This window comes from Copadichromis virginalis, linkage group LG3, assembly GCF_057382275.1.
Source record: "Copadichromis virginalis isolate Kocher_CV1m ecotype Utaka linkage group LG3, C_Virginalis_male_GT1.1, whole genome shotgun sequence".
Taxonomy (NCBI): domain Eukaryota; kingdom Metazoa; phylum Chordata; class Actinopteri; order Cichliformes; family Cichlidae; genus Copadichromis; species Copadichromis virginalis.
In genome coordinates this window covers 34,373,401-34,397,846 of record NC_140620.1, presented here as the reverse complement: position 1 = coordinate 34,397,846, position 24,446 = coordinate 34,373,401, and the positions used below count along the sequence as shown (strand labels likewise).

The 24,446-nt window shown below is 41.4% G+C and overlaps 1 protein-coding gene across 4 annotated transcripts in view; it reads right to left on the bottom strand.

Annotated features, from left to right (window-relative positions):
• Positions 1-24,446, bottom strand: part of LOC146714302 (diacylglycerol kinase delta) — a 98,817-nt gene that overhangs the window by 28,525 nt on the left and 45,846 nt on the right. For 3 of the 4 annotated variants that reach the window (XM_085450764.1, XM_085450760.1, XM_085450762.1), the window contains 6 exons: positions 6,161-6,271; positions 5,972-6,052; positions 5,161-5,265; positions 4,444-4,576; positions 2,485-2,591; positions 2,215-2,340 (listed from right to left, as the gene is read on the bottom strand). In XM_085450764.1, coding sequence (XP_085306890.1) covers positions 2,215-2,340; positions 2,485-2,591; positions 4,444-4,576; positions 5,161-5,265; positions 5,972-6,052; positions 6,161-6,271 — 663 coding nt within the window. Of the gene's footprint in view, positions 1-2,214; positions 2,341-2,484; positions 2,592-4,443; positions 4,577-5,160; positions 5,266-5,483; positions 5,549-5,971; positions 6,053-6,160; positions 6,272-24,446 lie in introns of those variants that run through there. The other variant, XM_085450763.1, reaches the window with a different exon arrangement.

Genomic DNA, 24,446 nt, shown 5'->3' with positions numbered 1-24,446 from the left:
CTACTGACTGAAGGTTGGAGGTTCGATCATTGGGGAGGATACTGAACCCCAAGGTCTCCTTCCAATGTTAGTTAGTAAGTGTAGTGCTTGTATGAATGCATGATTAAGGCACATAAAACGCTTTGAGTGCACTAGTAGAGTGGAAAAGAGCTAAATCAATCAATCTGTTTACAGAGTCTCCTGCCTAATTGTACTGTTGCACTTAAGTAATGGGAACTGTATTTCACGTTAAAACATGTGGAAGAACTATATTAAAACTATATATATGCACACTCTGGTTTTACTCTAGTTAATATTAGAGCTGCAGTTTCATACTTTCTTTGCCACTTGGGGACAGACGGTATGGACGCAGCTCTCAGGTCAGAAAGCGCCTTAAACCTGTATTTTCTCTGAAGGCCAGCAGATGGAGATAGCTGTGACTGGAAAAGACTTTCTGTCCTACTGAGGTTTCTCATGGGATGTCATACGTGCTTCGCTTAACAGTTGGACGTGGTACAACACTCAGTTGCTAGGGAAACTGGCTGGCTTATTCCCCGACTGGCTGGTGGTTCATGGAGGTTTCTGCGTCTTACTAGTTGAAATCGGTTGCAAAGAAGGTGCCACACGGTTGTAGTTTTTCATGTTTGCCTGCAAATACTTGCTAACTACTAGTCCACTGGTAGTTAAATTTGAAGAAGTGAAGTGAAGAAGGTTCACTTTCAAAGTAAAAGTTATGCTGGTTGCACATTTCAAAGAAAGCAACTTCGAAGGCAAACGGTCTCCATTTCTGATTTCTGTTGCACATCTTACTGTGTTTGTGTACGAGCCCATCGCCGACTCGTCTGCAGGCCTGTGGGATTTAGCATTTATATTCCCAGCCACTGCCATCAAATTTGATTAGTCTTCCTGTTTGTTCCACTGCTTTCTGTTTTCCTTGTTTGTTTGGACTAGACTCTTGAAAGAAAAACAGCAGCCAAAGGAACTGACGAAAAGAAAAACCAAAACAACCCCATGGGCAAAGAAACAGAAATCACTTGTGTGGGGACATCGTAGTAGATTGTTCTACTACGATGTCAATATTTCTCACTTGTACAGTCGGGTCTAGTACATCACAGCTACTGCAATAAAAAAACGAAACGTTTCTGGCTGTAAAACCAGAACAATGGGCTGAAAGGCAATAAAATGCTCCACGGATTTCAGGGGCATCTCTCTGTAAAACTTTTACATATTCTTTTCTATTAGGCAAGATTATTTTATCCATTTTATACGTGGAAACATTACAAAATAATGGTTTAAATGAATTTAAAAGCATGAAAAATTAACTAAAACGTCTACGTATTTTATGCAGAATTTGAAGGACTTTAATTTTATGTTAAGATGCACCAAGTGCTGTTGGTCCTTGTGCCACTTTCTTTGCGGGATTATAACCAGCCTGTCAATGCCCTCCTAAATATTATTAATACTCCAGCGCACACAAAAAATGATTCTCCACATCGTGCTTGAGGCGGTCGAAGCGTCGGGTCAGTTTCAGCAGCCCTGCAGCTGACAGGAATTTATCAGCCCCTGTTCCATTTCTCATTTTAACTTTCCTTCCTATTCCTCCTCCCCTCGGGGATCTCTGCTGCCAATCTATGTGCCGTCCCATTAGTCTGATGACTCTGCTGAACTTCTCAGACCTTGAGTCTTCGGAGGAGGTGAGAGCGGGAAGTCAAGGACAATAAAAAGCTCTTGGTTGTTTTTTCCAGAGAAGTGGGAGGAGCGTCTCATGTGGAGAATCACAATTTCCTGCGCATGAGTCAACATGTCCCAAGGGCAGACAAACAAATAAAGGGATAATTGAATCTTATGAATTTATCTGAATTTGATCTCTCTGTTCTGTACGGAGCCGCTCACACGGTTCCAGATAACGAGACGTGTATCGTGCTTAATGAAAACCCTGCGTTCATATTTAAATGTGACAAATGATGCACTTTTATTTTGCTGACAACATCACTTCCCGAATTACCTCCATTATTGGATGGAGCTGCTTTGAGTCTGTTTGCATCGCACACTTTTCCCAGTGCACCCCTGCTATGACTCCATTTCCGTGGGCATCGACGCATTCGAATGACAGAAGTTCAAATAAGAAAGGCTGGAAATAACTCTCAGCTAAAAGCAATGCCCCAGATAAACACTAATATTGATTCAGCGTGACAGTTTTTGATGGGATGGAGGCTAAACTCAATCCACACTTACGATAGCCTTGCACCAGAGGCAGCGCCAGTCCTGCAGTCGCCTCACGCTGCCACAGTTCTTATCACACACCACACATTTGGCGCTGACGGGCAGATTGCCTTCCAGCCACTGGTGGGGCATGGACACCTGGAGGGAAAAATAAATAAACAAAGCATATCAAATGAAGCCCTTCTGCTCTAAAGACATCAAACCAAAGGTATGCACATCAGGCAAAATAATTTGCATGAAAACAAAACCAAATGCAACTCGTGAGTAAGCCTCGGCTCGTACCCCATCCTCATCCTCAATGATGTCATTTCCTATGGAGGCTAGCGTGGTCCACTTGCAGTTGTTGGTGGAGCGAACAGCACATCTCTTGTGAGCCTTGAACTTACAAACTGCAGAGGATAGATGAACAAATATCATGTCAGACACACTGGAAGTCTCCACTTTTATCCTCTTCTATTTGGGTGAGTGTATGATGTAAGCTTCCTGATGGTCACAGTGTGTGACTGTACTCCTGATAGAGCTGTGTAAAACTATGCGATAACATGATGAGACAGTGTACATATGGACTGGAGAGCAGCTGGAGGGGGTGCTAAAAACTGCAGCTCCTCTAGTCTGAGGCTGCTCTAAACGAGGGCTGGTCCCCATAGACTCCCATGTTAAGAGGCACAACTTTAAAGCAAAGACAAACATGTTTGCAGCCTGCTGCAAAACTCAGTTTTAGTTGGAAAGCATGTGCAGTATAACGTGGTTTTGATGCTTAAAGTTATCAATTGGGGCGTGGCCTCTTTGAGCGACAGTCACAGTTAAAGCACTAAAAGCTCGTTACAGTCATCTGCACTTTTGGTCACTGAAGCTCTGATATTTTATTTCTGTGTTATAGGTTATAACAGCTATCTGTGCTATAGCTGACATGCTAAGGCTCTTTGAGGTGGCTGCTGTTGTTGTGAATTTTATATAAATGATATTTAAACTGAGTCCAAATATGGTCACTACAAGTTAAACAAAAAAACTAAGCAGGGATCCACAAGTTCAGAGGTGGTTACTGCTTAATTACTGCTGAGTTTTGCCATCATTTAGATACAGTCTATGGTAAATGTACTGCTGGGTTTTTAAAGCACGAGAACAAAATTAATCTGAAGCAAGGACAGTGGGTCGACTAATTAGAGTTAATCAGTTAATTTCTTTGTTTTACCTAATCAACTTCATATTAGGGACCAAATTAAAATAAAGTGTTACTTAAATACCTGTAACACTTTCTTTCTTCAAGATATGTTGTGCTGAAATTAAACAAAAGGAGCCCTCAGGTACTAACATGTTCTCTGAGAAGAGAAATTCTCTTTAATGGTAATTGGAAACCTGCAGCCTCAATCACACAGACCTTGAGTCTAGTGATACCCTGGCAACATGCAGTTGCTAGGGAAAAACGTGTTTTTCCTGATCAGTTGGCGGGTTGTTGTTGGCAGTCGCTGGGTACATGGTGCTTTTACTTTGAAGGAGACTGGTCTCCTTTTCTAGTTTCTTGGACTTTGAGGTCGACATACATGGATATTTTGGTAAACCTAGATTTTTGTGTGTTTTGGCCTTTCTTGCACGTGTAAATGCCGTTGTTTGTTGGATTTTGAGCTGCCGCTTAAGGGTTATATGGCGACCTGCTGCTCTGGCATGATCTTGATAGACTTTGAGGTGGTTTTACGCATTTTAATGTTCACTGAGATATTTTTCAAAATAAGCTCTTAAAATCCTGTCCTCTTCAGAAATTGTTCCGTCTTCCTCCCTTCTAAACCCCCAACCGCAGATGGCTGCTCCTCCTGGTTCTGCTCAAGGTTTCTTCCTGTTAAAAGGGAGTTTTTCCTTCCCACTGTCGCCAAGTTCTGGCTTACAGGCTGTCGTTGGATTGTTGAAGTTGTCTCTGAATTACAATTGAATGTGTTGAGTGGATTTAAAGTATGTCTGTAATCTGATTTTTACCCCTGATATGAGAGGTGACGTACTGTCTCCAGTTGTATCACAAACCTGTTAAGCAACCATTGTCACAGTGCAGGAAAGAGCTTTAAAGCTACTTTATTACTGCATATCAAGCGCAGACAAAGAGAACGCTGGTGATGTAATTTTTCTTGTTAGACCAAAAATGGTAGGATTGTTTCTTAGAAATTAATGCATGAGTGACTCGACGTTCCAGTGACTTCATATGAGTGAGCGCAAGAACACAGATGCAGTGTGTGTGTGCATGTGTCTACGTGCCTTCACAGGACAGGCCGTGGGAGGTGACACCTGGCAGCGCCTCTCTGCAAACGTTGCAGAAGGTCGGTCTGGCGTGCGAGCAGGCGTACCAGTTGTGCATCCCGGAGAAATGCTCCATATTAAACTGACTGGCCTGGGGGGGTGGGAAGGAGAAACATTGAGGTTGAAACGCGTCAGCACTTCTCTACACAAGAGGAAACACAAAAGGACAAAAACGAGAACTTTCCCGGAACTACAATTAAAAAAAATAACTAGGCTGGGGTAGGAGAACGATGGCTGCACAATTCATCACATGAATAACTAGAGATGAGAAGGCAAAAATTGAAACCCCAAATTAACTTTTATAATAAAAAGCCTAGGAAGGCCAAAAATCAAAGAGAATATAAGCTCATAAAAAAAAATCAGAGCCTCCACTTTATAACCAATTAAAGAGGAGGCTTGGTTTTATGAGGACATCAATCGGTAGGCAAAGAGCTGAAATGAGAGGCAGATAAAAAGGAGACGAGAAGATGTGAAGGTGGATCATTTATGTGAAAAACAGATGCAAGAAGAACTGAGCTGTGAAAGCCTGGTCTCATCAAAATTAATTACACACTCATGACTAGCTATTATCTAATGATAATCAGTTTGGCCCAGTTTACTCTCACGTCAGCCAGGAGAACGAAGGATGGGGCTGAAACATAACAAGAGCCCGACACAGAGATGAGAAGCACCAACCTCGTAGGTTTCCCACTTTTGGACGGATTTCAGCGCCGTGATCCAGTCCTCCATTTCCTTCCTGCTTTCAGCGCATAACATTAGTTTGCGAAATGGAGTGATCACCTGAGAAAGAAAGAAAGTGGAAAGCTTAGAAGAGAGCAAAAAACTTGACTCCAATCTTTGAATTTCTTGTAGTTGTTGAGCAATATGGCATGACAGGCTAATGGAAGCACCAGCTGTTCTTCAGATATATGTCCCCAAATAAAATTCTGAATTAAACAAACTTATTAGAAGTTATCAATCCTAAAGTTAATTAAGCCTGGTATGAAGACGACTTTTACTTTTAAGACGAATGTTCTCTGTTTCCGGATTGCGTCGCTCTTTTTCAGGTTTCTACTGCTTGGTGGTTAGCTAGCAAGCGTGCGCAAACAAGTTGCCGTCTTCAGTGCAAACTACGGGCAGTCTCCTAGAGACCAAAGCAATCAGAAGGTTTCTGTGCAGCTCTGTATACCCCTTAAGTTCAATTCCTACATTTTGCTTTAAACTTTTTTATAAGCCAAAATTAACATTACCTGTTATATTAAAGTGAATAACAAACACACCTTGCTAACCAGACAAGCTAACTTAGCTAACTAAATTAGCTGATTAGCAGTAATCTTTTACACTAAAAAACAGCCATGTCACCACCAAATAGCTGAGCTGGCATCCATTAAAATGGTCTATTTCTGACCTAGCATTAGTCCATGTAGGCTATTTTGTCATAATTTGCCCTTAGAAAAGTTTTAAAGGGCCACCTTGTAGTCAATTATAAGGCCTGTCTTGGGCTTACTGTGAAACTGTTGTTGATGTTCTTGGTGCTGGTCTCAGCCACACTGGCATCTGATAGGTCCACTTCATCAAAAATTAGGGACTAATGGGAGAAAAAAAACCCATCAGCTTATTTTTTAGCCAGTTACATTTAAATAAAAATGTTACAGTTTAAGAGCTACGGCGGTAAAACGATCACACAGTTCTGTACCTTGCAGTCTTTGGCATAGTAGAGGGTCCTCCCTCTGAGTTTGAAGTACCTCCTCTTCCACCTCTGGAAGGAGCTTGTTTGTTTTAACAGGATTCCCTCCTTCACACTTTTCTGTAGTGAGAGAACAGAGACAGAGGGGATAGAAGGAGAGGAGGAGGAAGATAAAACAGACGTTAGCGCATCCAGAACCTCTGAATATCAGCCGTGACAGCTATTCTTCTCGGAGTTCACACGTAAACAGAAGGAGATCGGTTTGGATAGTGTCACTCGGATGGCTTGCTCTTGTCAAACAAAGACAGAGCTGCACACATGAGCAGAGCGGTGTTGACTGGATCTGTCACGATAAAACAGAAGCATCAGCCCAAAGGCACCGCTAGGCTTTTTCTGTATTTTCACCCGATATGTGTGTGGATGAGATCAGGGGCCCAAAAACAGCACACTAATCTGTTAAAGCAGCAAATAACGACGTTTGATTTGGTTTGCAGTACACTCATGCAGCATTCAAGTCAGGTAGGGAAGCAGCAGGTGGGAGATGCAGTCATCCGTGGCCACGTAGAAATTATTACCATGGTCAGAACGTCAGAAGATCGAATGATTTCATTTGATACAATCGATCCGCTTGGCTGAAACTCATCACCAATTCTGCCACGGTGGCTGTTATTGTCTTTTTTCCTCATCTCTGCTTAACATGCGCTCGTTCTTTCTTTCCCCCTGTTTGTGACTACATGGTGCAAGAGGGCCGAATCCCCCACGGGTAATCAATTTGAGACAGGACATCGGGAGGGGGTCGCCATGGAGATCCTCGTTTCTCGTAACAACCGCTGGCACATGCAGATAGGATCTTAAAAACGCGCAGCTCCCTGCATACCTGCACATTCATCACCAAATGTAGCAACAAATCACTAGATCTGCCTCCGTAACAGCCCAGAGGCTTCCACATAAAGAGAATAACCGTGTGCCTGCATGAGTCACCCGCATGTCATGGCAGAAAACAGCTGTATCACACACGTGATAAAACTGGAAAGAATTCACTTTCAAGGCATCTGTGAAAACTGCTACAAGCTCCTTTTTAATGTTTCTTCATCTTAACACTTTATTCCAAGTGTCGCACATGCCACGTGGACTTCTTTGTCATTTTGGAGGTAAAACTTCACAAAGCTGAAGAGTTATGGTAATGTGAAGTGCACATGGAAAAATCTAGGTGGATTTCATTTTTCTGTCTGTGTTCAGACAGCAATACCTTATAAATGCTTTGTGCTACCCTGATACACCAAAAGTCCCCATAAAGCTCAATGTCTCTTCTTTCCAAAACAGTTTGAATTTTGTGTCTAGCACCAGGTAACAGAGTAAAGGTCATTTAAAGAGCGCTTACAAGATATTTTTGCATTCATGGCATTCCATATACTCAGTTTCTTTGTCTTAATGAATAACTCAAGAACTATTCAAGATAACTTTTCAGCCAATAAGCCAAACCAGGAGGACTGCAGGTAATCACATCTTACCTTCCTCTTACCATTGTTTTCAGCAAATAAGACTTGCATAACAAACCAGTTCTCCAGGAGTTAAATCGTGTGTGTAAGTATGTCAACTTCCATCCAAGATCTTTTTCATTGCTTGAGGATACGGTCTGAAGATATTTTTCACTGTGAAATTAATATCAGTTTTCTAGGGGAGGTTTCAGGCGCTTTTCAAAAACACGTGTACGTTACTTTCCTAGTGAAAATTAACAAACGTCTCAGCTCAGGCATGGTTCGATGGCAGGTGGCTCAGCAGTCACTTGGCAGCGTTTCCATTTCAGAGCGGAAGTCTTCCCTTAAGGGAAATTGCAAACAGGAGCTTTCAAAAGTGAAAGTATTCAAATTTGATAATATCTCGCAGAGCAGGTAGTTGGCTATTTTTATCTTTAGTGGTCTGAGTGCAAACAAAAAGAAAAGGAAGAAGATTAATGCATTACGCTTCTAACATCTCTAGGGTTTGGCTTTTCATTCAGTCCTTATATTTCACCTTGTATCTTACGCCTCAAAATTATTACTTTTTGTTTATTTTTACTGATCTAAATGCATTTCTGTCATTCTGTGTTTGTCATGGGTTTAACGCCAGCTGGATGCCAGGCTCACAACAGAAAGGACTGCGTCTACTAGAGCAGTGGTCCCAACCCCCGGGCCACGGACCGATACTGGTGCGTGAGCCGTTTCGTACTGGGCCGCTAGAGTTGAGGCTTGGTGCGAAATTTATGGTTATCGTGATTTTTTACTTCATTTCTATCATTAAATCGGTTTCCCTGGAGAATTTCCTGTGTATTATAAATAAATCTTCTGTTTTTTGGTACCGGTACTGGTTTTATGTTGTTGTATTTATCCACGACACCTTAAATGCTGGTCCATTAAAATATTGTCGGACATAAACCGGCCCGTGTCGCAAAAAAAGGTTGGGGACCGCTGTATTAGACGAACTGAGCCAACCTAGATTAGACAGCCATTACTGTCAAATGGGATTATTTGATACAAAGATAGACACTGACATTTATATACTTGCTACTGGTAACATCAGTCTAATTGCCTTTTTCTGCACCACAGAGGCAAACCCAAGATAATAGCATCTGTCCACATTTTATATATTGATACCTACCATTTACTTTAAATATTTTGGTGCATTCAATAGCACATGTATCTACTAGTCCATGATACAGATGATTCTGACAGTTTCAGTCCTCCATAACTTCTGTTACTGCTTATGTTTCTCCTGACCTTCCTCTTTCATCTCATGCGATTTCTGTCTTACTTTCTCCGGCTATTTCTCTTAGCAGTAATGTCCTTGGCTGTGTGAACAGTGGGAGTAATACAAGGCAGAGGCACCGCCGAACCAGTGATAAATCTAATTCATCGCTCCATCACAATCTCATTTCTCTCTTGCAGTGTGTGTGCGTGTGTCTCCGTCTGTCTGTGTCAATGTGCAACCATGAGATATCCCGCCTAGTAATGGCGCATACAGCTGCTTGTGCTCTCAGTGTGCTTGTTTCTTTCTTAGAATAAATGTGCTTTCATACCCTGCAGGAGAGAAAATCTCATATTGTCACCATGTGAGAGAGAAAGACGGAGAGAAAAGGAAGCAGAAAGGAAAGGACCGATGGTGGGAACAATGACAGATAGGCTCACGGTATGGATCATTAACAACAGGAGATGCAGGGGAAAAAAGAAGTATAGCTGCGAAAGCGGTGAGGACTGAGGAAGAGGAACAACACAAAAAGAGAAAGATGCAAAAACTACATCAACCACAGGCTCTAGAGAGTTGACTTGAAAGAAAACCAAAGAGCAGACGGTCCCTTGAGGAAGTAGAAGAAAGAACAAAATGCACCAACAGGAAGGTGTAAAGGTCTCTTTCCACTGACCCACTTGACACTTTAGAGATAACGGTGAGGTGTAACCACCATGTTCCACCAATCAAGCTTATCCGTGGTTGCCACAACAATGCCGTCACAAACCGTCAGTCGAGGAGCTAATCAGAGCGGTTTTGTTTGACAAACGCTAACAGCATTGCAGCCCAGGGTATCAGTAAAGGACAACCTGAAAGTCAGACCCAACACAGAGAAACTCGTCAAGCCTAATGACCCCATCCCCAAACCAGGGCCTAACATTTGGCTAGGTTAGCTTACTATCCTAAACATCCCAAGCGCATGAAAAATGCAGGTTATATGGAAAACATTGAGAAATTGAGTTGATTTAGAGCTGGCAAAAGCTAACGTGATAAGCGTTTCAGCAAAATCAGATAAAGTAAAGTTCAGTCTTCTCCAGCAGATGTTCAAATGCAAATTCAATCGATTTGCCTACATTTGCCAATTTATTCTGAAAAATGTTTTACATGCTGTAACTACCATTCGTCCCTTCACCCACAGAGATATATTTCAACCCCCCATTTAACAACAATTAAAAAGCAACTTTTGCAAACCTTTTTTATCCACCGAAGGAAAAAAGAAAACCTACGCTCCTCTAGTCTGTCATTTCTTTCCACTTACCTTATAAGCAGATTGCTGCCCCTTTCTGAGCCTACTTCACTCGGAGGTCTCTTCCTGTTAAAAGCGAGTTCTTCCCCTTTGCTATCACCAAGTCCCTGCTTCTTAAAAGCACCTTCAGACAACTGTTGTTGAATAAAACTCCATCTATCACTATCTGTCACTTGAACTTCCCACTCACTCACTTCTCTTTGAATTTCCGCTGTCCGGCTACAAGACCAAGCAACTAAATTCTTCAACAGTCACACCTACTGCTAGAGTTCGCGATGAGCTTAATTTTGTGTATTTAAAACTGAGCTACGCAAGCATCCCTGGTCTTCTGCTACTTATTAATTGCACTGAGTCGTCATTAACCTTTGATCACCGTGCAGAAGGAACTAGTCCCTACATTAAAACAATAAAGAGCCCGACCAATTTATCTTTCCCAGGTAAAGTTTCCTTAGCTTTCCTGACTGAGTCACACACCTGAGCACAGTGGGTGTCACACATGCCATAAAGCCTCTTCAAGCTAATTCAGTGTACGGACTATATTGAACTGCACACAGGAACATATCGGCAGAGCAAACAGCACACGTGTGTTTCACATATAAACAGACATATGTGATATTCAAAGGTCACAGTGTCTCCTCTCTTCTCCAGCTGAGCGATGTTGTCACACAGATCACTCTATTCATTAGAGCAAACTAATCACATCACAACAATCATCCTGGCACACGCACACAGACAAACACTCAGAGGAGGGCAGTGAAGTGGATATGCACACTGAAGCACATTAACACATATACTTACTCATCTGCGAAATGCACACACACACACCCGGAGCTTTGAAGGGCGCCCACATCCACACAAACATCCGACTGAATCAACCCTGATTTATTTCTCCCTTCATTTAATTCTCTAACAGACCACACACACACACGTCTGTCAGCCTCCGTCCTGCATGAAAGACTGACCTTCAGTGTTCAGTGTAAACACTCAATCAACAAATCACTGAAATTTGGACTTTCTCCCAGACAGCAGAGCGACACGAGTGACTCGACCAGTATTCTGGCGTAAACACAAAGACTGCTGCACAAAAACTTCCTGCAGTTTTATTTCCACTCGGTGAAATGAGCAATACCTGAGACTGTAGGAGAAGACGGACACGGCCAATCCCAAATAACCCACTTCTCTGTGAACTCCACACAGAAAGGCCAATACCTTAACAGTCACACCTACTGTCTGAGTTAATAGTTAGCTTCATTTCTGCAGCTGCGTGGACATGAAAAGGTAACAATATATGTTTGGTAGTTTGTTCTGGAAACCAGGAGCTTCTAAAGCCAAACTTTCACACCTATAGAGTGGACACAAATAGAGACAGAGTGATATTTTGGGGTTTCTTTAAAGTATCAAACTCTAAAATCATTGAAGAGAAAAGCTAACTGTCCTAACTTTTATGTCATTTAACTGTTTATCCAGTACATAGTTACTTTGGTGTGGTATGAAGAAAATGTCAAGAATGATGTCAAGAAAAGTTTGTACTTTTAAACAAGCAGCAAAGAAAATGCAAAGAATCCATCTGACAAACTACAAAAAAAACACACACAGACACACACATTCCCACAGTCTAGGACTGGGCTTATCTGGCTGTTGGTGTTTGCCTCTCACACTGACCTCTTCCTCAACCAGCCGGCTCTCCTCCGCCTTACCAAAGTGAGCCGACTCCAGATGGTCCTCGTGGCTGAGCCACTTGTCGTCACCCTCCTTCCCTCGCCCGAACAACAGGGGCGCAATGCAGCACCCACCGCACCTACACAGCCCCAGCATTTCACTGAAAACCAGTCTTATCCTCAGGACGGTGGTAAGAAACTTTTACTTCCTTTCTGTGTGCTATCTGGATTCCTTCCTTCCCATCGTTTTTCCCTTCTCCTTCTTCTTATATTCGAATGCTTCCTTCTTTTGTCTACATAAAAAGTTTCACACTAGCGGTTCTCTCACACAATGCAATTCTACTTCCTCTCTCGCAAACTTCCCTGTGGCAGGTAACCACTCCCCCCTCAGGTGTGCATGTGTTTGAGCAATTTCCCCCACCCCCGCCTCAGACGTAACTCCTGAGAGGTGAGGTGGAGCGTGCAGATGTGCGTCTGCGTGTTCATGTAAGGACAGGCCGACTTCCTCCAGGCTAAAAATAGAACCGGAAGAACCTGTCTGGTCGGCAGTGACAACACACACAGACACACACACATGGTAGTTGCTATTCCTGCTGATTTAAGGCATCAAATTCATTTTACACACACACGCACATATATCAAGATGACGGGAAGGTTAATGGCACGCCGCTGTGGTTTATAAGAGAGCTGGAAACGTCACTGTGATCACACAAACTCACGAGTTGCCAGCCTGCGTGAGCTGTCCTGACTCTGTGTGTCTGCGTGTGTGTTTTTGTGTGTGTGTGTGTGTGTGTTGCTCTGCGCTGCCTACGCGCTGTCATCGGACCGCTTTCAGTGTCAGATCAGCATCTCATCTGCCAAGGCAAATTACAGCAAGCGTCCGCATTTGTGCGAGCGCATATGTAAGAGTGTGTGTGTGTGTGTGTGTGTGTGTGTGTGTGTGTGTGTGTGTGTGTGTGTGTGTGTGTGCGTGTGTGTTTTCTGCCACTCGGTATATCATTCTGCCTTTAATGAGCAGCAGCATGCTGTTCCCAGCAGACTCACTCAGTGACACCAGCTCCCTCTCCTCCTCTACTTGTCTTCAGTCCCCCCCTCCAGAACATTTTCCCACTGCTGATCTAATTCAGCATCAGGTCAAAGAGCTTCATTAGCAACTTTAAATGATTTTAAATAACATGTTCTTATGTTCGTTAAAAATAAATAAATACCAAGGACAGAAAAGAGCTAAAGGAGGGACAGAAAGTCCTCTTTTACAGCAGGAAGAAAACAAGTTCCAGTCTTTTCTCCAGTGTCCTACTGCAGTCCGGTCGTTAAGTCACTAGGCCCAGTCACTAGCCGTGTGTTAACAACACAAAAGCCATATTAAACACAGACTACTTTAGGCCCGGAAGTAGGATCCGTCACGTCATCACTGAACAACCGGATAACAGATAAGAGCCCCCAAAATATAATAAGGAGATACACTATAAGACAAAAAAGTACCAAAAGAACCTCCAAGAGCTGTTCACCCATAAAAACCCATGCCAAAATACAATTATTTTACTCGAGCATAAAATAATGCGCTTTTGATTATCGCACGTCTAGATACGATAGGAAAACACATCAAATTCTGTTAAGCACAGTAAGACAGCCTCATAGCCTTCATATATATGGACCAATCATGCTTATGAGTGTAGTTAAGGCCTAATTTTGAGGCAGGAGAATCCCTGCAGTTATTTAAATGTTACGCTCATCTACTCATGTAGGCCACTCTCTGAGCAACATTAGCAGGAGTCCCATTTGTTTCAGTGAGACTGAACTGAGCTGGTAATGCACGAGTGCCCTCAGGTTGGACGTGGCTCAAATGCCATGTAATCTAACATATGCAGCACCAGTAAAATCTAGCGGAGGAATTTGAAAAGATCATCGAGAAACAACAAAACAAAGACTTACTGATCACCCAAAGCACGTTAAACCACAAGCCACATGTAACCACACCTCACACCATGGCTAACACTTCAGCCTTATAAGTGATGGATGGACAGTACAAATCTTGCCCCGTGAAATTCACAGTAATCTGTACGATGATGTTTTTGCTTAAAAACTGCAAGTGGCAGCTTCGACGTGCGGAAATCGACTGATTTCAGGCGTTGAATACACTGATAAACCAACCATGTGGGATCACGGGGCATCCTTGGTGGTGCCTTTAATCTGAAAATTCCCTGTTTGAATGACGTGTTTCCTTAAAGTTGTGTGCACCAGGCTTTCACGTATGTTTTTATCTGGGTGGGATTTATAGCAATGTAACATCACAAAAATTGCTTTGAATTCAAGTTTTGATTTTATTTCCTTCATCATTTACGGATTTTTCCCCTTTTTTCATTATCCTAGAGCAGAGATGTCAAACTGGTTTGACCTCACGGGCCACACAGAGCCCATTTTACCTTCAGTAGGTGAAGAAAATCCCCCTTTCTGTCTGTGTAAAACAGTTTAACCATATTACATCCTTGTGACAGCTTCACATAAGATGAAATCAGCACAATTTCAGCAGCATGTCTCAGTTTTCTATTAAAATAATGCTTCTGTAGTAAATGAAAGAAATCTGTCAGCATGACTAAACTGTAAGAATTATATGTGCAAAATTTAATTCTTTATCTATTACTTAGTTACTTTGGTGTAGTATGAATGGCTATGGAGGAGATATTTACCAACAGGAATCTGTAAAAATACAGTTAAAAATATTAAATCTATGCACGCCTTCACTTTTTTTCAAAGCTGTCCAGTGGGCCGTATTGGGAGTCATTGGCAGGCCAAATCTGGTCCCCCGGGCCTTATATTTGACACCCCTGTTCTACAGTATCATTGATCACTCTTTTGTAAATACTGCAATAAATTTGGTGCAGAAGAATTAAAAGAGCTGCTTTCATTAAAAGAACAGATTTTTTTAAACAATCCCTGTTCAAGATGCCCAAATGTGAAGATTATTCAGCTGTGGTCTTACTAAACACTGATCAGCAGCTGTTTATTCATGAATAAACAGAACGCGGGTGCTTTTTTTCCCCACGACTAATTAAAACAGTCTCAGGCTGGCTGCTGCAGACACAGAACCACCTGGCCTTTCAAATATGGCCATGTTTTTGTAATCATGAGGCCACGCCGTCCCCGGGACGGACAACACCGGAATGCCAAATGCAGCTCGGCTCCCGTGTCACTGCCTTTGGACAAGCTGCGGTTATTTTTCTCCTCCAGCAGATGGCAGACTGAGAAAGAGATGAAGGGGGTGGTGGGGGAAACGGCGGGGAAGAAAAGGTGACGGGTGCACGGGGAGAGGAACTGCAAAGGGTTTGGAGTAAGGACCGAATGGAAACATTAAAGATGAGAGAAGGAGAATGGTGCAGTAATCTGCAGCACATTTGGCAGGACTTTAACTCGGAGCAGCCTCCCAGCTGTTTGTGTTGGCTTTTTAACACACACACGCACACACACACACACGCACACGCACACACAAACACGCACACACAGGGTTTCTCATGTGGACATGCAAATCCCCCTGTGCACCCAACAAACTCATGTTTCTGGCACCACCCAGTTGGAGTTCGACACACATCCAACACAGACACACATCATCAGGACTGACACACAAGCAGACATCTATGGAGGACCAAAACTGCCAATGACAGGAACAAGACGTGAAGAAATAAGGAATGACTCGACAGAAAAGCATCAAAACAAGTATTTTTTTAAAAAGTTACTTAAATTCATAGATTTGTTTTAAATTTCTTCTGCATTTGTTTTTTTAATGAATTACAAAAATAAACATATATGCCATGAAATACATTTAAAATATTATATTTATAATTTGGTTTTTATTTTATTTTATTTATATTACCTTTTTTAAAAAATAATTTAAATAACTATAAATAAAAATGGAAAGTAAAAATTAAATTTTAGCATAACAAATAATTAAATAGATGTATTTTTAAGAAATGTAAATTAAAATGTAAATAAATGTAGCTACACCTTATTTTGACATCTATATATTTTGTAAGTATTTAAAAGAATAGACCCTCACTGGCCAGTTTTTTAAGTACAACTTTTCAACTGGTCACTAACACAAATATCTAATTAGCCATTAACGTCACAGCAGCTCAGTACACTGACGTATGTGGACGCAATTAAGACAAACTGAAGGTCAAAACCAGCATCAGAACGACAAAGAAAGGGGATTCACAGTGAGTGCCTTTGAATGTGGCATGGTTTTGGTGCCAGACGTGCTGGTTTGAGTATTTCAGAAACTGGTGACCTGTTGGGATTTTCCCCACACGACCATATCTATGCTTTACAGAGAATGGTCTGAAAAACAGAAAATGTCCAGTGAGCTAAACGGTGGGTGAAAATGACTTGTTGATGTGAGAGATTAGAGAAATCTTATTGCAATGAAGGTATGCAGAAGAGCAGCAGCAGAAGACCACACCCACCCACCATTTACTCCACTCTGTCAAGAACAGCAAATGTTTTCTTCAACAGTTGGATGGTAGGGTCAGAATTTGGTGCAAACAAAATGTAATCATGGATCCAGCCTGCACATTTTCTTGGCATATGGATGTGCAGCCAATAAATCTGCAGCAATGCAGTGTGATGCTTTCACCTCAACATGGGACAAAACCTCTGAGGAATGTTTCCAGCAACTTGTTGAATCTATGCCACAAAGAATGGAGTTCAACATGTAACCAGCAGATTGTACCTAATAAAGTGGCTAGTGAGTGGAATTTCAGGTATTAAGTCGCGTATTTATTTCTACATTTATTTTTTTGGCATTTACAGACTTCCGTAGGCAACCTGGATCACCCCAATGCTGTAAAGCCCCACCCAGCCGGCACTCAGAGGTCACTAAAACAAATGCAGCGTATCATTAGCACATAACAGCTGACCCGGGTCTGTTGTTGTTAATTATACTTATTTTCTCTCTCGCTCTCTCGCCGTCTTTATTTTCTATTTTTTTTGCTTTGTGACATTTGAAGTTGGTGATGCAAAGGCATGTGGGGTTGCCACGGCAACAGTTCGACTTTCAAATCAACCTTGAGCGTTGGAAATTTAAGGACCAGCGCGCAAACAGACAAAAAAAAAAGAAGAAAAAAACAAAAACAGAACTTGCGCTCCTTTTCACCTGGACGTTTTCTCTTCAGTTAATCAAACAGGAAGTAAACTAGGCTTCCTATGGGTGTGTGTGTGACGTTTGTGTGCGTAAGGTTGCGTTACCTCACCGTCCTTAATAACTTTCATTATGCAAGCAATTTTATTAAACGGTGCAAAGAAACGCGGTTAAACAGATCATTTGAAATAGAACAGCTTGCATCATCTGTTATACATAAAAAACATCTGACCACACACACACACACACACACACACACACAGGGAGAGTCAGAACAAGGCGTGGGAGGACTTTGCACCATGGCGACCACATCCTCTCTCATGTACCTCTGTGTGTTTATTAATAGACACAAACACGCCAGTGATATGTGCAGAAAGCAGCCAGAGAGAAACTCTCGTACACTCTGTCGTACTTTAGATGGACAGATGGAGACAGCCAGACACAACACACACACACACGCACGCACACACACACGCACACACACACACACACACACACACACACACACACACACACACACACACACACACACACACACTCTTTCTAACCCTCTGACATACACGCATGCACACATTTCTTCAGGTTTAGCCCAGTTTTCACATTTTTATGTTAATGTGTCTTTGAAAGATCATCCAGTTTTTGGCTTCTGCCCGTGAGGTTTGTGCACTGAAGGACACATAATCTGCTGCTGGTGATGGTGACAGGAGGAGGAAGAGAAGGGGGGGGGGTTTCCCAGGAGCATATGGACCAAATCTGGCCCTGATGCTGTATAATCCTCGCATACATACACACACATAAACACACACAAGCGAACAGATAGGTCTCTCAGCCAGAAATAGACACACAGTGACAGAGAGATGGAAAAAAGGTGCAAGGCTCTCATAATGTGCCGATGCGATTAGTGTGCTCTTCCTGTTGTTTAGATTTGTGATGTTAATCACTCTGGTGATGGTTTTTTTTGTTCTGCTGTCGTTAGAAAAGAATTATGCAAATAAAAGTTTTACATTTGGGTAAGACGAGAGGAGGTTGTGATGTAATTCAGGTAGGGGAAGAAGGAGAGGAGTGTAAAGACAGGAGGAGGTAAGCCAAGATTATCTATATGGCCATGCATGTGTGTGTGAACGCACTGGTGATTATCCGTGATGATCACACCGTGCTGTTTAATCTGGTCTCAAAGCATCCAAAAAACGTCAGATTGGGGGGATGTGTGCACGCCTTTGTGTGTCAGTACATTCCTGTGTGCGTGTGTCTCCGGGGGACCCAGTGTGCATGTAAATGTGATAAATTTCAATAAATCTAAATAATCAGGGTGTCCATGTGAAGATGTGCATGATGTGTGTGTGTGTGCTCTCAATTCCTTTTCCTCTGGCAGCTTTACCTCAGACGCACACATACGCGCGTGCACACATGCAGACGTTACACTGACTATTTAGTTTTGTAGAAGCTCTAACTCTAAACCACATGTTCACCCTTTAAATTAATGATCTGAATTAATTTAATGAAGGAAGCAAAGTCCCCGCAGCTTGTGTTTTGTGCACACCTGCTCACACATGATGAATTATCCACCCCTGCAACCTAACCTTCGCTTTTGGTGTTCGCCACAAAAGGCTGGACTTTGGAAGGAGGCAGCAAAAGAACTCCAGTGACTGGATCTGTGTGAGTAATGAAGCCAACCTTTGCTTCACGTTTGGTCTGAACCATAAAATAAATCTTATTTTAACCTGAAAGAAATGCAGGTCCTCTAATGGCCACTTGTGGCTGGCTATAACAATGAGTTAGTCCTCATAGACTCTAACGTTTTAACTGACCAGTAAAATGACTTTGACCTTACACACACAGGCATCAAGACCTATTAGTGAACATTTAGCAACTGCAAGACGCTCGGTGTGATTCCCAACCAGTTACGAGGCCTTTCGGCTAAACCCTAATTCACTCAAGACTAGAGTCCAATCAGTGACTGCCCCTCAACCACAGTTTGATGGAGGCAGTGTGTATTCTGCAACAAGCTGAATAAACGAAGGTTGAATGCTGAGGTTTATTTATTGGTGTTGTACCCAATACCTGCTCGCAGTTCCTTTGGTCGCTAGCAGATTGTTGTGGTTGTCCATGGTTTGCATGGAAGATGCCAACTTGTGTGCAAATGCTCTCCAACTGCTAGCAGGGCGAGAGTAAATCTGAGAGCACAACGCAAGCTGGAAACAGAAAATGTTTTGCTGCAAAGTTGAAATGCAACTTTGTTTTTGAGTCCTTTGAAATGTATTGGCTGTAGGAGGGATGTACCACTTTTACTTTGAAGGCGAGTATTCTCGATTTCCTGTTTGTGTTGCACTTTGTGAAATGTGATTATTTAGCAAGTCTTTGCAGACAAGTCGAAGTCTTCCATGGAAACTATAGGCAACCACAGTAAACTGCTAGTGACCAAAAAAATCACGAGGCTTCCGGTGCAGCATCCTCTTTGCAGCCAGTTTCAACCATTAGCCAATCAGTTGGGGGTACTCAGTATGTTTTCCAGAGGGGTCACCAACCAGTCTCTGGACCCGTGTGACTGAGGCTTTACTTAGCATTAATTACCAGCTTTATTTAAAAAAACACCACGATGGCAATAGCTTAAAACTGTCACCTGAAGCTCTGACTCAAAGTGAAGACCACTGAAATGTCATCACATCCCAAAAACATGTTCTGAAACTCTCAGTGATCCTCCCAAAGACAGACAGATACAAGCACACACTCACACATCAGTAATCAGACAGAGATAGAGGCAAAAACCAAACCGTCTAGCTTTCTCTCTCTGCGCCAATGGCTGTGCTGTCGTCATGGGAGATGAGTGATTTCCAACCCATGGGGGCTTTTCCTGTCCTCTCCACTCATTTCCCGACAGTCTCATTCAGAACATAATTGCTGCAGTAAACTGAATTGTGCTGCGCTCCAGCAAACGCTGCTGACAGCTATTAAAAATCACTTTAATTTCACAATTATGATCAAATACAGATCTGAATTCTTCTGCCTCATGGGAACAGTTTAGAACTACTAGTACAGGTAGTACTGCAGGAGTACAGAAACACTGCAGACGAATGCATACATTTTAATTTCTTTGCATCTGAGCAAAGTAACCCGTTTTATTTTATATATGAAAATCAGATTTTCCAGTACAATTTATTGAATCCTTACTATGCTCAGCATTTACATACACCCAAACATTTACCACCAACCACAGACTTTACCACCATTTTATTTAAAGACTTCTGTGTGGTCACCTGTTAAAACTGAAGATAAATGATTGAAGCTAATTAGATTCTGCGTAAATAAAAGACTCAACCCCCCCCCCACACACACACACCCCTCCATTTCAACCAAAACGTCACACTGTGAAGTGTGAAGGATTCTTCCTTCTTCACTTAAGTAATGTTTTCACTCAAACACAAAGCACCGAATGAATTTCTCATTGCCCAGAATGACTAAAAGCTAGCCTCATGTAATTTCCATATATTACAAATTAAAGAATAAAACCACCAAACCAAGTGTTTTTTAAGCTAGACTGCAAACTCACTGAACCCAAATTTTAACAAGTGTCTTAAAAAAATGTTCAGATCAGTTACATGTAAGTGGAGATTTCTGGTGTGTATGAAAAAAATAATAAATGATATATGTTAATTATAGTTATTATATTAAATTACTCCGATATATTATAAGAGTCATGTCTTATACTTATATTTTATACTAGTTTTATATATATATATATATATATATATATATACATACATATACATACATACATACATACATATATATATATATATATATATATATATATATATATATATATATATATATATATATATTTATTTATTTTAATCGAGACCAACTGAGCAAAACTCTCTCTAACTCTATATCCAGGGGTGCACATAAGTGGTCCACAGGTGCGCATGCGCTGTCAAAATAAAAGACGCGTACCAGATATGAAGTTGCAACGCACGTTTGTGTAAATAAGATTTACTGGAGGAGGACAGACATTTGTTTAGAACTCTTAACCCTCTCAAGGCAGGCGTTGCTGATTTGCAACAGTTAAAAACTAACAACCTGATTACCCCACATACATATTTTATGAGTTTTTTTTACTCAGAAGTACCACTGCAGGACTTGCTTGTGCATTAGCAACAAAAAGTTTAATTTGAGCCTGAGAGGGTTAAAGATGTCGAAGAAGCAAGCTCCTTTAAGCAATTACATTGGTGTTCCTCCACCTCCAAAGAAATATCAGAAGGAGTCCGAACCGCAAAAGAAGCGCTTATTCTCGAAAAAGTGGTTGCAGGAGGTGAGCTGGCTTCAAACAAATGGCAAACGGCATATTCTGCACCACATCTCTGTGTGTTCATCATTTGTTTGAAGCCAGCTCATGACATGACATTTCTATCTGAATATATCTCTAACTAGGGATGGGTATCGAAACCCGGTTCTTGTTGAGAACCGGTTCCCACTGTTTCAATTCCTTGGAATTGTTTGCCATTTTTGCAAACATTCCCTTATCGATTCCAGTTGCCCTGAATGATGTCACCACGTTGCAGAGCATCATTTACCTGGCAGGAAACATGGCGGCTCAAACGCTCAAAAGTTTGATTATACTTTACGAGAGCGGATGACAACAAGGCAACTTGCAATACTTGCAAAGTAGATGTTTCATTTAAGGGAGGAAACACTACGAATATGCAAAAGCATTTGCTCACAAAACACGCGATAACCTTAAATGAATGTCGTGTTTTTAATTCCGCTCCGGACTCGTGAATCTCAACCCAGCAGCAGCGGTAACGTTTGCACGTCCTCTCCCGTTAATGCGGCAGGTAAATAATCAACTAACAGTGCATATTATGTTAGCGCGATCTGCCTTATTACAAAACCGGCCATTACTGTGCATTTAGGCGACCATGATGAGAGAGACAGAGTCTGGATCAGATGCTGGCAGTTCTCGCTGCAGTCTACCGGTAGCGTCTCCTTTCAGGCCAGGATAGACGAATGTCACCGAGCAGTGACTAAGTTTGTGGTCAAAGGCTTGCACCCATTTGCCACAGCAGATGCCCTGATTTAAAGTGAATGTGTTTAATTGTAGGCAGGACATTACTGGATATTCGTGTGTAATTGCTACAGAATAATTTATGTTATACTTTGTTATTGCTACAGAAGAATATTTATTTTATTATTTTACATTTACAAATTTTTTTTCCTGGGGACCCTGTGACACCCATTGAAGAGCCGTAGGCTGTGGATCTCTTAAGATCTCACTGTTGGGTTTGTAAGGCCATGTTACTCCTAAATTTCTATCTTGTTCAAAGAGATGATATAAAACAAAGTTCTAAGCTAATCGACCTTAGTGTTCTCCTTTTTTAAAAAGAATCGATAAAGAATCGAATCGTTAAACAGAATCGAAACTGGAATCGGAATCGTGAAAATCTTATCAATACCCATCCCTATCTCTAGCTCTAACCAATGAGAATAGGTCATTTTGTTTTTCTTAAATTCCTTTCCCAGATTTTGGCAATAAAGAAGCAAATGAAGAAAATTATAAAGAAATAAAATCACGTAACTGCCATACATAAAAATTAATTTACAACTTGTTCAATAAATGTAAGCTTTCCTTTTTTTAAATTCCAGGTAGGTCTCGGTAGGTAGGTCTTCTATAACTTTAAGCGTCTATGATTATTATTTTTTTCTAATGCAAGTTTTCTGACATTATTGAATATGGAAATGAGTAAAGGGGGATGCTTTGTGCAATTATCCAACACATAGTTTGTACTAGTGTATATAAACACCTACATTTGTATTTTTGACATTTTCTTTTCACTACTTTTAAAGAAGACATCAATTTCAAAATTGTCCCGTGTCTGAGGGGGAAAAAATTGTCTCACCTAACTTTTTCTGATTTACACTTTGAACTCCAAAGAATAAAGAACGTATTAAAAAATACTCTTAAACATTCCTGTCGAAGTCATGAGAGTTTGTGAATTCTACATAAATATTAATTTGCATCTTGAATTAGTATGCACATAACATAATGCAGTAATTATAATAGCTGTAGGAATTTCATTATGGCATATGTATTACAGTACTGGAGGCTCTACAGTGTTGTCTATTTGAGGACATGATTTGAGGACACGCATGATCTGACTTTTCACTTTACATGTATATTCCAGCCATGCATGGTGTCACAGGAACCAAACGGCCTCGACACTTTTTATTCTATGCAACATTTTATTCTCCACACGCATTGTTTAACTACAAAGGGCCTGCAGATGTGAAGTGGTAGGTGGGATGACTGCATAAACACACGCTGTAAGACGTGAGCGATTAGAGCACAAAGAAGAAACACTTGTTTGTGCAGCTCCAATTCCTCCGCACCGCTAAGTGTGATAAAAGAGCTCCGAGCCTCTGCACTGGTTCTGTGACTGCAGCCCAGGGTCGAGTCACTTCGAATCAAATCAAACAAGATGAATCAGAGGACCTGTCCCGTCACTGCAACATGTGCCCGCGTCCTCGCTGCTGCTGATGGAGATTCATTCGCTGTCTAAATAAAAGACACAGCTTTCCCTTTAGCTCTCATAAAAATTCATTTCAGACTGAGCTTATTGTTTTTCAGAGCAGTTCTGATACATATTTGAAGCAGATGGTTTTAATTTCTGCTGCTGAAGCTCCAGTGCAAAAAGAAAACTATTTGTTTTCCGCTTAAATCGACTCTTATGGAATTCATAACTTTCTTTAGAAAAACTAAAGAAAAGATAAAATTACAGTCCCATACACATAAGTGATTACAATGTCAACAACCCAAAACAGTGAAGCATGGGACCTTTAAGAAAATTTTCCATGAATCCAAGAACTGATAAAATCGGATTCAAACTCCTTTCATTTTGATACCGAATGGGGAGGCTAGTTCGGTAAGGTGTCAACTTACTGGGTTAACAGACATTAACAACGTCACCACCTCAGCCAACCAACGTTAACAAGACCAAAGTACAAAAATGTTTCTCTCTCCTTCCTAAAAGTTTCAACGGCCTAGAGATCAGATATAGTGATTGTGTGTGTGCATTTGTTCGTGTGAAAAAAGAGAGATGGTAATGATGTATATGCATTCCTGTCAAACCACAGGAGAGATATGATCAGCAGACCTGAAACCCGTAGAAGCTTTTAACAAGAAAAACGTGGGTGCAAATCAACCAGTGATTGAGGTGTCCATTTAAAAATTAAACATCCGGTTTTTCAAGAAAATAAATGAAGGAATTTAAAAAATGGCCACAGACTGTGTCTAAAAGATAGATGAAGCCACTGTGATGTCACCTACTTATATAAATTGAATTGAATTAAATCATAATAACCTGTCAATCACAAAGTAGACATGGCTCAAAGCATACCCTGCATTATTATTTAATATATACTCAGTCGGACCATGTTTCAATAACTGTACACTATGCTGTATTTATGATACATGACGCTAGCAAAAACCTCATCAAGGAGTCG